The 13,433-nt window shown below is 34.5% G+C and overlaps 1 protein-coding gene across 1 annotated transcript; it reads left to right on the top strand.

Moving 5' to 3' along the window:
- Positions 1–11,837: 11,837 nt before the first annotated feature.
- On the top strand, positions 11,838–12,776 carry LOC101427650 (olfactory receptor 6C2). The gene has a single exon (XM_004467563.2). It carries the CDS (start codon positions 11,838–11,840, stop codon positions 12,774–12,776), a length of 939 nt encoding a protein of 312 aa, XP_004467620.2.
- The last annotated feature ends 657 nt before the right edge of the window (positions 12,777–13,433 follow it).

Below are 13,433 nucleotides of genomic sequence, written 5' to 3'. Positions count from 1 at the left end.
AGGATCAAGAAAAGGAATAATATTGTTTAATAACGTGCTTGAATAAGAGAAAAATATTCATTCATGATCTTATATATGTTCAGCAATATCTCTCATGAATATAAATGCAAAAATTCTCAATCAGATAGTAGTAAATAGATTCCAACAATATATATATAAATTATACATCATGATCAGGTTGGATTTCTTCAACCTGTACAAGTCTGACTCAATATCAAAAAATCATTAGATGTTTTCTCCCACATCAAAGGGTTAAAGAAGATAAATCATTGCATCACACCAATTGATGTAGAAAAAAATATTTGATAAAGCACAATTCCGTGGAAAAATATCAGCAATGAAGGAATAGAGGGGCAATTACTCAACTTCATAGAGAATATCTACCAAAAATATATAACTAGCTTAATGCCTAATGGTGAGCAATTAGATGCTACCACCATAAGAATGGAGACAAGTTTAATTAATTTCACCACACTTATTCAACCTCATTTTTCTTGATTAGTACAATAAGAAATGATAGGAAAAGAAGATTATCTATTTTGTGGAGGAGAAAATAAAACTGACTTTGTTAGCATATCATGTGATCTGCTATGTTAGCGGAAATCCTAATGAATTGTTTAAAAATCCCAGACTAATGAGTGAACATAATGCTTTCTTATATACCAGCTATGAACAATTGGAATTTGAAATTTAAAAAGCACAATACCATTTAAATAAGAACCAAGATTAAGGAGACACACTATGGCATAACTTTTTTCCGCACTTAGTCTAAAGATTCAATGCAAACACAATGAAAATCCCAGAAATCTACTTGGTGGATACTGATAAATTGATTCTAAATTTATAGAAAAAGGCAAAAGACATAGAATTGGCCTTGAAATACTGAAGAAGAGAATGAAGTTGGAGGGCTGACACTGTGCAGCATCAAGAATTGTCTGAAGCTTGGTAATCAAGAAAACATGTATTGGTGAAGTTATATATATATATATATATATATATATATATATATGGGTCATGGAAGAGGTTAGGAAGCCCAGAAATAGAATCACAGAAATATAGTTAACTGTTCTATGACAATAAAAGGGGTAAGTGCAATTCAATTGGAGAAAGGATAATGTTTTCAAAAATTGGTTCTGGACCAATTGGATATCCATATGTAAAAACTCAATCTGGACACTGACCTTAAGCTATTCACAAAATTTTTCACAATGGATCACAGAACAAAAATAAAACAAAGCCATACAATTGAATGAAATAAGATAGTGGAAAATCTATGTGACATTGATGTGGCTGAGATTTTAGATACAAGACCAAAAGGAAACCCATGAATGATACATTGTTTCTGAAATATTAACACTGTTGAGAGATTAAAAAGACAAGACACAGACTTGCAAATATCTGATAAAGGAAATATCTGATAAAGGGACTGTATCCAAATTATAAAAAGAACACTGAAAACTCAATAAAAAGAAAACTAAAAGCCCAATTAAAAATGAGCAAAGATAGGAACACACACTTCATCTAAGAAGTTAGGCAGGTGGAAAACAAAAATATGCAAAATGTTCAATATCAAATGTCACTAGGAAATGCAAAATTAATACAACAATGAGATGCCGTAGAAACTTATTCAAATGAGTACAGTACAAAAAACTGTATTGAATGATGGCAAGAATGCAGAGCAACAGCAACTTTCATTGATTGCTTGTAGGAATGCAAAATGTTACTGTCGCTTTGGAAAACACTTTGGCAGAGTCTCATAAAATTAAATACAATTATCGTATGAGTCACCAGTCATGCTCCTAGATATTTTATCATTTGAACTGAAAACTGATGTCCACACAAAAACCTTTAAGAAAATGTTTATAGAAGATTTATTCATAATACCCAAAAACTAAAACACCAACGTGTACTTCATCAGGTAAATTGATAAATAAATTGTGGTACATCCACACAATGGGATATTTTTAAGTGATAAAAAGAAATGCTCTATTAACCTACAAAAAGACACATTGGAAACATAGATGCACATTACTAAATGAAAGAATTCAATCTGACGGTGTACATACTATATGATTCCATTATGTAATAATATTCTGCAAATGGGAAAACTATAGATACAGAAAAAAAGATAAGTGGTTACTTGGGATCTGTGGGAGGAGGCAGGAATGTATAGGTGAAGTATAAGGAATTTTGAACTGCAAAATTGTTCTGTGTGATACCGTAATTGCAGATACTTGACATTTAGCATTTGTCAAATCACTTAAACTTGATAATACCAAGAGTTAATCTTTATGTATGAAGATTTGGAAAAACCATTTAGGAGATTTGGGGCTCAAGGAAAAAAACAGATCCTGACAAAACAATCTAACTGTATTACAAATGCATGAAACAATCTTACTGAAGAGGGTAGGGGAAAAGGTGCAAACCTACGTAATTTTGGAAATGGATGGTTTCTGTAAGATCAAAAGCAAATGGAACTGCATTTAAACACTGTACTCTAGTTAATAAAGTTTCCAACAAGGATACAGGTTAGTAATTCTCATCCTTCTATTCCTGTATGCTGGAAGTAAACAATAAAGTAAATAGGTAGTGAATAATGGGAGTCAGGTTTCTCACTATTGGATGAGGAAATCATAGGTAAGAATGAGCAGGACAGAATAATAAATGGAGCAATGAATTAGATTTTGAGACATCAGCAAAAGCTCACGTTTAACTTATTTTAGATGCAGATGGTTACATACAGAAGCATTTATAGATATGTGAATATACAAGGGTTAAAAGCTGATAGGACCTAAAACACATGACAGCCTAGCAGCAATTAATACACTTAGTGCCCAGGTTTTGGTTTCTACAGAATTTTCCAATAGAAGTAACTAGAACTTCTTGGGGAAATGGCAGATTTTAAGATGAGGCAGGATATATACAAGATGAACCTGGAAGATTTTGTAGTGCCAGAAAGTAAAGTGGTGTTAAAAGAATAATAAAACATAATTTGAAGTGGCTATGTGGAAAGGGGATGGGGCCAATTAAAAGAGCTCTCAATGGCCCAAGCTGGATCAAACTGGAGTAATGAATAAATAAAGTAGTATTAATTATTACCCAAAGTATAAAATAAGTAATTATACTTGAGTCCATTCTAATATAAACAAATGACAGATTAAATTAATAAATGAGGGAAACAGACAAATCTCCCAAGCATAAGAATTCCAAATAAATTGTGTAGATACACCAGCCTAAAGAATGATGGATCAAAACTCCACATAGTAACTTCCTTCCAAAGAGGACAGTAAAGAAAGAAAATGAGGAAGAGTAATTTACAATGGAGAAACTTGATAAACACTGCTTCAGCCAGATGATCAAGGTCAACATCAACAGTCATAAATCATCTAAATAATAAAAGATTTATACCTTTGATAGGATGTTATGAATATAACACTTTATATCTGTGATCTTTCTCCCAATAAACCATTACTCCAATCTTATCATCAAACAGCTGATAATCCCCAATAGAGAGACAGTCTACAAAATATGTGATCAGTACACCTCAAAACTGTCAGTGTCACCAAAAACAAAGAAATCTGACTGTCATAGCCATATGCAGCCTAAGGAGACATGATAATTTTATATAATGTATCTTGGTTGGGATCCTTGAAAAGAAAAAAATACACTAGGTAAAAACTAAGGAAATCTAAATAAACAATGGAAATTACTTGTTAGTAATTTATCAGTCTTGGTTCATTAATTAGGATAAATGTTTGATTGAAGTTAATTTGTATCAATGTTTTTCCATATCTTGTAGATATTTACTAACTATTATATCATGGGAAATAAGTTTAGGTAAATTAATTTCATTATTTTAAAAATTTTCATCGTCCTATCCTTAGAAAGTGTAATAGAAATTCAATCAGACTTGTGCATTTTTTTTTTAGTGTGGACATGTAGCCTATGTGTGCTTCTATCTAACTATCTCAAAGGACAGTACCCCTATTGCTCTCTATTTTAGTTGTTTTGTCAAATTTCCTTGCACAGAAATTTCATTAAGGTCTTTTTAACTTGTGTCAACAAGGTTCTTTATGCATACAGACAATCGCAGTATCCTCCAGAAGATTTAATGGACAACCATATTATTATTTGTAGAGTAAGAAAGCTAACTTCCTGTTAAGAAAGATCAAAACAGAAGCTCTTAAAAAAGACAAAGAAAGTTCTTTTTTTCTCCTTCCTTACATTAGCCTTTCTTCTATTCTTGACAAAGACCAAAGGAAAATGTTTCCAAGGTTTAAAATAAGGAAACTCTCCAGTGAGAGATTTTGTAGTTGATGTGAAAATGGGAACATAGGAGAACTCCAGAACCTTCAGATGTGTGGACAGTAAACATAGGCTGATGATATGTCTAGCAAAGAAATGCACATAGACTAGCACAGAGATATATCTCCTTTAAAGCAATGCATTTAAAACCACTAAGGAGGGAAGCGGACTTGACCCAATGGATAGGGCGTTCGTCTACCACATGGGAGGTCCGGGATTCAAACCCTGGCTGAGTGGAGCTGGCCCACGTGCAGTGCTGATGAGTGCAAGGAGTGCCGTGCAGCGCAGGATAGTGTCCTGCAGGGGTGTCCCCCGCATAGGGGAGCCCCCCGGGCAAGGAGTGCACCCCGTAGGGGAGCTGCCCAGTGCGAAAGAAAGAGCAGCCTGCCCAGGAATGGCACTGCACACACGGAGAGCTGATGCGGCAAAATGATGCAACAACAACAACAAAAAACACACAGATTCCTGTGCTGCTGACAAAAACAAAAGCGGACAAAAGAACACGCAGCGAATGAACACAGAGAACAGACAACTGGGGTGGGGGGGGGGGGGCGGGGGAAGGGGAGAGAAATAAATAAAAATAAATATTAAAAAAATAATAATAATAAATATTAAAAAAACAAACCACTAAGGAGCTGCCAGCTGAAATCAGGAAAAAGCATGAAAACAGTAAGAAACTGTGGGGGATTGAATCATGTCTTCCACAAAGGACTTGTATGTTCACGTCCTATCCCTGGTCCTGTGGGTGCAAGCCCATTGTTAAATAAGATCTTTGACTAAATTATTAGCTAAGGAGAAATTAAACTGGGTGAGTCATAACCTATTATGACTAGAGTCTTTAAAAGGAGACAAGTGAGCAGTAGGTATGGGAGCCAGAGGAAGAGGCAGGAGGAGTCAGACTGCCATGTGTTGGAGGGTTGCCAAAAAGCCATCATCAGAGTACTACAGACTTTGGAGAAAGCCTGGCCTTGCCAGCACCATGATTCTGGACTTCTAGTCTCCAAAACTGTGAGCTAATGATTTCTTGTGGGTTAAGCCAACTACTGCTTGGTATTTGTCGTAGCAGCCCTGGAAAACTAAGAGTACCATAAGGTAGATATGATAATTAATTTCTAATTTTTGACAAGGGAAGAGATATTTTAGGATATTTTCTTCTGTAATATATTTAGTTGCATTTGTTTCAATTTTAAAAATAAGGAATAAGTTTATAGAAATACTATAGACTCTACTCAGTAATCCTTTGAAAAGATTGAGGCCATAGTCAAGGCTATATTTATGTATCCATAAGTTATCATCCCTACAGTATAATTTAAGCATATACAGAAATGTATCTTCCAACCCTCTGAAATATAGATCTGAAAAGTACAGTCTGTTGCTTAAAATTTCAACATTGAAAATCCTCATCATTTTTTAAATTGTAAATGTCCCTTTAATGATGAAAAATCTAAGGAGAAATAATCAATTCTGCCTGAATATATATTAGTTCAACAAAAATGTCCCCTTAATACCTAAGGAAGACAAATTATTTCATTAGAGAGCAATTTGACGACAGAGGAAAGAGAAGAATTTTTTTGCTGTTGTTCATGAAGCACAGTACAGGATTAGCAATGTTGGGAAGATTATTTCATTAAGGCAAATTTTTTCTGACGTGCACAGAGGGGATTTTGAAAAAGGAGACAGCAGTAAGGTTGTCAGTTTTTATACTTCATAGTCTATTCTACTCCTTCTTCTTTGTGTGGCCCTGAAGTAATTGGGAGAGAATTAATTCAACCAAAATCAAAGAGTAATACAATGAATACATATTTGTAAGTTACTAGCACACTATTTTACTGACGCAAAAGGGAAACAATTAGTAAATTCATTTTACCTAACAAAGGCAAAAATAAGGTTTGTATAAGAGAAAGAGGATTTGAGGGAGATGAAGAAGCCTGGAGAGTTTGGAAACAAAGAACTCTATTTTCCTTTCCTTGTTTAAGCTGTTGATTATGTGGGAAGTTATCAAAGAAGCCAGGCTTTGGGCAATGGAAGGATCATCAAAGAAAAACAGCTTCAGTTTTTTATGGATGTCTGGAAAAACCTTGAAAGTTTAACTCTGATTTAAATGTATGTGACAACCTGTCACCAAAAATGTTCATACTTTGTTAATATCTTTATCTTAGTTTATGCCAGTTAGGCACTGTTTCCCTTATTGGAGTTTTCAGTAGTTTTCTTGCAGAAGTGTTAATTTCCCTCTGATGGTTCCTTTAACCAAATTCAGCTTTGTAATAAGTTCTCATCTGAATGAATAATGCATATCTCCATAAGAAAAGAAGATTTCATTGTTCAAGACCCAAAGGACACATGCTATTTGTAGAATACATTTTAAAACAAAATGAGTAAAAAGTCAATCCTATAACTAACTGGTGTTTCCTCAGAAGACAACATTTCATTAAGCGATAGAGAAAGACCAAGAATCCTCGACATGGTTTGGAGATCGGTCATAGTTTCATAGTTACCATTACAAAAATTAGTGCTGGTTGAGGACTAGAGCAGTTATTGTTCCATGAAAAGAAATAGAATGTTTTCCTTTTGCTGAAAAATACAGGTAAGGGTCACATCAATAAAATAAGAACCATCATACAGGGAATATAAGCCAGGTAATATTTTATCTATCCATCATTTGTGCCTGAAGTTATAATGTAATCTATAAATTAAGTGATTGCTTTTGAAGTATGATACAAGGAGCAGCACTGATGGAGGGTGGTATAGGTGATGGTGTTGGGGTTGGGCAACACACTTGCCTACTTGTTTCTCAAACATTAACATACATATGACGCTCTTGATTATGATATTAAAAATAAGATTTCTCCACTAGCATTCTACTTATACCCCACTATCTGAGTGATATGAGCTAGGTCTGTCTGATTCTCAGGAATTTATACTTGCAAAAAACACCCTTGCTGATTCTAAATGAGGGTCATACATTAAATATCTTAGTCAGATGCAAGTGGTTCTGGAAGAAAAAAATAAAATATTACATAAATAACTACAGTGATCATTTTAGTATAAATTAAAGGCATTTTGTGAGACAGAATCCTGCATAAAGGAATCTAGATGCAATAGTTTGATGTAAAATATCTTATCTCATGTTTTCTAACATCCAGGTGGAAACAAATTTTAACACAGATTTAAGCAGATGTTCTTCAATACAGCAGAGGAGAGAAAGAAGGACACAGAGCTGCTTCATTCTTTGGGAGGATTGGACCTGAGAGATATTGGAGTGGAGCGCTCCTTGCAATTAGGGCACATAGCCAATATACTTGGGGGAGTCAGGCAAAGGAGCTTGGAGGGTTGGGCGGGTGGTAGCTGGGGAGGGTGGTTGTGTAGAACAAGGACTATTGAGCAGCACAAGCAGATTTCACATTTGTCACAATTTTACATAATCTGCATTTGTGGAAATAGTTCTGAAAAGAAAAGACCCAATTAAGCTAGGCGAAGAGGAGGATTCCTGTCTTCAAAAAGAAATGAAGATATATTCCCCCTGACTTATTTAAAAATGGAAGGTAAAAAGAGGATTGGAGGTGATAGTGTATTGCAGAAGAGGAAAAGAGAAAAGAGACTGGGTAAATTTAAGGTTCTAGCAATGGACCATGTTAGAAAGTAAAAAAAAAGTGTAAAGAAGGCAGACTACACGCCAGATCATTCAGTAGGTAAATTTTGTCTTTAATACACTCAGAATTGATAGTGCAAAATTCCTTCTGAATGATATTGATATCATTACATTTGTGATTCACTTACAGCCTGTTTGCAAGGTGCCGGCTGCCATTAGTCCTGTGGGCATGTGATAAAATGCTATTGGGCAGAAAGTGCCGCAGTCTATTAATAATGATACAATTTATAGTTCATTTAGGAATTGTTACAATTCTTTGTATATATTATTTATAAATCTCCTGGTAACTCTGCAAATTAGTTTTGTTTGTTTTTATTATTTGTCTTTGAGAATATCAGGATCAGGGTCATCTTTTTGTAATGTTGGTTGTCAGAAAGTTACGCAGTCAGAATTCTTTTATGAGTATGTCTGATTACAAATTCCTGCTTTTGGTTTCCACTATGACAAAAAATATTAATCATGAGTCATATCTCCTGGGCTGGGTAGGAGAATGTTGAGAAGAGGTGATGATTAAACCTGTCCTTTTGCCTTTTTTGCCGAAAGAAGAGGCCATCTATGGCTATTGTAGAATGATGGTCTATTTTGATATTCTATATTGTAGTTCTGTACAGTCAGAACTGGGTTAGTATGCTGTACTATTTGGAGTACATTGATGGACAAGGAGATGGAGGAAACAGCAGTGCCACTGGAAAAGCAATTAAAAGTGGAATAACATAGCGGGATTTTTTAGTGAATTCATAACAGTCTCAGGGCATAAGAAAGTAGTGACATTAATTGTTCCTTTACAGAAAGCAGCCTTATTGATTTGTCTTTATGCTTAAGTATTTGTTTCTCTAAAAAAATCTTATTCACTAGATAGCACAGAGAATTAGACAGTTAAGTGAACCTTTTAGTATTTGCATAAAGGAAAGGGTAGAATTTATACCATGAATATGAAAAGGTTAATTAATTAATTAGTTTTAGATTATGTTGCTAAGTGACCTAGGAGGGCGGATATGAGAGAAATGGATTTAAGAATTCAGATATTGGTGTAAATTATTTAAAGAAAGAAGAAAAATAGTCTACCTTGGGTACAGGAAAAAGATTTGGCAGCATTTCTAATCTCCCTCATGCTGCAGTCTGTGCCTTTTAGCTGTCATTATTATCTGATTCCTTCTCCTCTTTTTAAAAGATTAAAGTACAGATTGAATTAGAAAGTAAATATAAGGTACAAGGATCCATTCACTTAAAAATTATAGGCATGTCAGGCGCAGTTTCTGTAGCCACAAATGATATAACCAGAACAATGTCCATGTTCTTAGAGTTTATTTTCTAGTGAACCTAATGACCCAAAGGCCCGAAGATTGTTAGAATATCCTGAACTTCTGAAATATCTCTCTACATATTATGTGTGCATATTTCTGCTGATTTTAATGCAAACTCTACAGATTAATACATTAAATGAAGAACATTAGCATTTGTTATCAGAGGCAGGATGCTGGTCAAAAAAATGCCACACTCTTCGACAGTCTCTTTTAGAAGATGAATGAGGCTTTACAAACATAGTAGGGATTTCAGCTTTGGAAAAGAAAGGAAAACAGAAAATAAAACAACTGTAGATTTGAGAAAATGGTATCTGAGTAGCGAAGTCTGGACAAAGAGAAAAAGTAATCCTAAATAACACCAGCAAGAGATCTGAAAGAGAGTAATAGAAACGAACAAATAACAACAACAAATGGGAAATAATGTTAAGGGTAGGAAAAGGGGTAAGATATAGAAGAGAAAGAGACAGTACTAGAAAAGGAACATTTACAAGGTTTAGAATTGGGGATATTCAGGCCTTTTATGTGAGAGTGCATTCAAAATGATAGTATGAAACTGACATGAAAACGAGAATTTTGAACCTATTGACCAGAACAGACACTAAAGAATACAGATTAATCTAGGATTACAGACAACTCTTCCAATTCTTCTGCTTACATTTATTAAGCATTCTGTACATGCCAGACATAGGGAAATCAAGAATATATAAAGCATAATTTCTACTTTGGAGGTTGCAGAAACATAGAGAAAAATATAAGTATACTGAAGATTTGCAATACTCGGTAATCCAGTCTAGGATATGTTAAAGGACAGGTGCTTGGAACAAAACACAGGATGGAGCATAATCTCACATAGTCTGGGTGGGAAAATGAAGAATTCTCTGAATAAGTGATACCTAAGGAAAATCTTGAAGGACTAAGAGGCATTAATCAGTCAAAGAAGGATAGGAGTATTAGCCTGTGTAGAGTGGTCAGAATGTAGGAAATATGAAGAACAGTAAGTAGACAGTTTTAGTGTAGCTTAAAATATGGGGAAGAAAGACAGGGGATGAAGTGTGCAAATCATAGAAGACCCTATCTATGAAAAACCTTGCATGTCACACACAAGAAGATTAATCTTTAACAAGAAATGGTTAACACTGGAAGAGGAGAAGTCTCAGATGGGGCATGGTTTCACTTTCAGAATGCAGACTGTAAAGGGTCTGTGGAATAGTCGACTGGTTATGTACATTGAGCAGTGGTTTCATGGGGGAACGATCTGGGCTTTGTAATCAGTCACATAAATGATGATCTCTTCCATTTGACTAGGTGAAATCATCTCTACAAAGTATGGCATAAAAATAACAACAACAACAAAAAACAGGAAACAAGAAGGAAGAGTTCTGAAGATAGAATATTGGGAAGTGCCAATAATTTCTAGAAGGGCCAAGAAAGAAGTGTTTGTGTAAGACAGTGAAGAGAGAGCTCTATGGTTTGGAGGAAATGCAAAATGATGGCAGGGAAACCATTTGAAGAATGAATGAACTTTAAGGAAAAAATTTTGTGAGGATGCAGTCATGATAAAAACTAAAATGTGCCATTGACTTCAACAATAAGAAGTCCATGTACAATTTGGAAAAGTAGTAGACTTTGGACATGAAAGTAAATTAACACTGGGTTGAAGCATAAACTGAGTGGAGATATGAGAAAGTGAAGACATTAATGAATTTTCAATGTTATTGAAAACAATAAAATAGGCATAGCTGGAAAAGCATATTTAATGATATTAAATGTATTTTTAACTTCAGTGGCTTTGAGAGAAAAAGAATCAATTAACTGAAAATACCGAAATTTCAATTCATTAACTGAAACACAACATGAAAGCATATGAGGATATTCATTTTTGTAAATACCTTGAATGCATTTTCTCATACTATATTTAAAATACTTGAATAAGAAATAATCTGTCTACACTATTGTGCTGGGAAAAAAGTAATAAGGAATATAAACAGAGATGCATAAAGAGATGAAGGAAGAATCAGGACCCAGTGTTGTGTTTTGATGTTCTCATTGTTGTTGGTTTGTATTCTAGACAAGTGAATCTAACACTTAAAGCAACCTTTTGATATCATAATAACAATGGAAGAGAATTTATGTTCTTAATTACCTGCATATATCCTATATCCAAGGGTTGTCAAGGATGAAAAGAACAACTATTAAGTACTCATGAAATGGCATCACTTTTTTTCTTACCTATGTGTCAAACTAATGAATGTAATGATTACAAGAGTTAAAGTACATTTTTAAATTCTGAGGGGCAAAGGATGATGTTAGAAAAAGTGGCATGAATTCAGAATAACATAAATACTTAAGACAATCTCTGCTTCCTATATCACATGTAAAATGTAGGAAGGCTACTGGAAGAGTGGCAAGATTGATTAGGTTGTAGAGGGAGAAACTAAATTTATGTCAGCTTGTTTAGCTTTAATATAAAGGGTCTTTTGCTATAGGGTTTGACCTCGTGAAAACTCTTTGATATATATATATATATATATATTTTTTTTTTTAATATACAGATTCAGTACGGATGTCAAAAAGCAGTGATGGGAAACTACACTGCAATTACAACCTTCATCCTGCTGGGACTGACAGAGGATCCTCAACTGCAAGTTCTTCTTTTTGTCTTTCTATTTCTCACTTACATGATGAGTGTAACAGGGAACCTGATTATTATCATCCTCACATTGCTGGACCCCCACCTTAAAACTCCTATGTATTTTTTCCTCAGAAACTTCTCCTTCTTAGAAGTGTCATTCACTACTGTCTGTATTCCTAGATTCTTGTACAGTTTATCAACTGGGGACAATACCATAACTTATAATGCTTGTGCAAGTCAAATATTTTTTGTTTTTCTTTTTGGAGCAACAGAGTTTTTTCTCCTGGCAGTCATGTCCTATGACCGCTACGTGGCCATCTGTAAACCTCTCCATTACATGACCATCATGAGCAGCAGGGTCTGTATTTTATTAATCATTGGCTGTTGGGTGGCTGGCTTGATGATCATTGTCCCACCCCTCAGCTTCGGACTCCAGTTAGAATTTTGTGACTCCAATGTCATTGATCATTTTAGCTGTGATGCAGGTCCACTCCTAAAGATCTCATGCACAGATACGTGGTTAATAGAACAGATGGTTATCCTCATGGCTGTCTTTGCACTCATCATCACCCTGGTGTGTGTGGTTCTGTCCTACACATACATCGTCAGGACAATTCTGAGATTCCCTTCTGCCCAGCAAAGAAAAAAAGCCTTTTCTACCTGTTCATCTCACATGATTGTGGTCTCCATCACCTATGGAAGCTGCATCTTCATCTATGTCAAGCCTTCAGCAAAGGAAGAGGTGGCCATAAATAAAGGCGTTTCAATGCTCACTACTTCTGTTGCTCCCATGTTAAACCCCTTCATTTACACACTGAGAAACAAGCAAGTCAAACAAGCTTTTGATCACTCCATAAAGAGGATTGCATTTCTCTCAAATAAGTAGAAAATTTGTGGACTCAAAGTAAAATAAAAGAACAAAGTCACTTATTTATTTATGTCCTCTGCCTCATTTCACTTTTTTTCTGTCTAGAATTTAGTCTGATTAAATTTTTCAAAGATTTCTTTTTAATTTACATTTTTAATTGTTGCAATATCTCATTTTGAACAAACATTGCATCAAAGTGAGTCATTTATCTCAAGACTACTGCCCTTATGATAACTAAGAGTACTGTACTGATGTTTCCACTTAATTGTTGACAATTTAAAACTTATTAATGGCATTACTGTTTAATAACCCAATACTTAATCATAGACTGAACTTAATTACTAAATTGAAAGAGTAAAGTTACTCCTTTTTCTTACCCTCAAAATAAACCAAAACAAATTTTCACATGGAAAGAGCACTTACTTGGAATAAAAAAGTCAATTTTTAACCAGTTTCAATAAGACCAGGGATCTTTAAACCATGGGAAACAGAGCTTCTTAGAGAAATGTAAGACTTCTTAAAAAATTTTAATATTGCATTCTCATGTCACCATAATCAAATCGCTCATTTAAAACTAAATGCATACATTGTGCTTTTCTTTATTGTGAAATAATGAAATATATAAAGAAGAAACTAAATCAAATCTCAACTTCTAGTCTTTTTGTCAATGCTTTA

This window comes from Dasypus novemcinctus, chromosome 12 (genome assembly GCF_030445035.2).
Source record: "Dasypus novemcinctus isolate mDasNov1 chromosome 12, mDasNov1.1.hap2, whole genome shotgun sequence".
Taxonomy (NCBI): Eukaryota; Metazoa; Chordata; class Mammalia; order Cingulata; family Dasypodidae; genus Dasypus; species Dasypus novemcinctus.
This window is presented reverse-complemented; position numbering and strand designations above follow the sequence as displayed.

Bases quoted from the DNA above. Each gene is read 5' to 3' on its own strand.
- LOC101427650 (XM_004467563.2), top strand. From the start codon at position 11,838: ATGGGAAACTACACTGCAATTACAACCTTCATCCTGCTGGGACTGACA.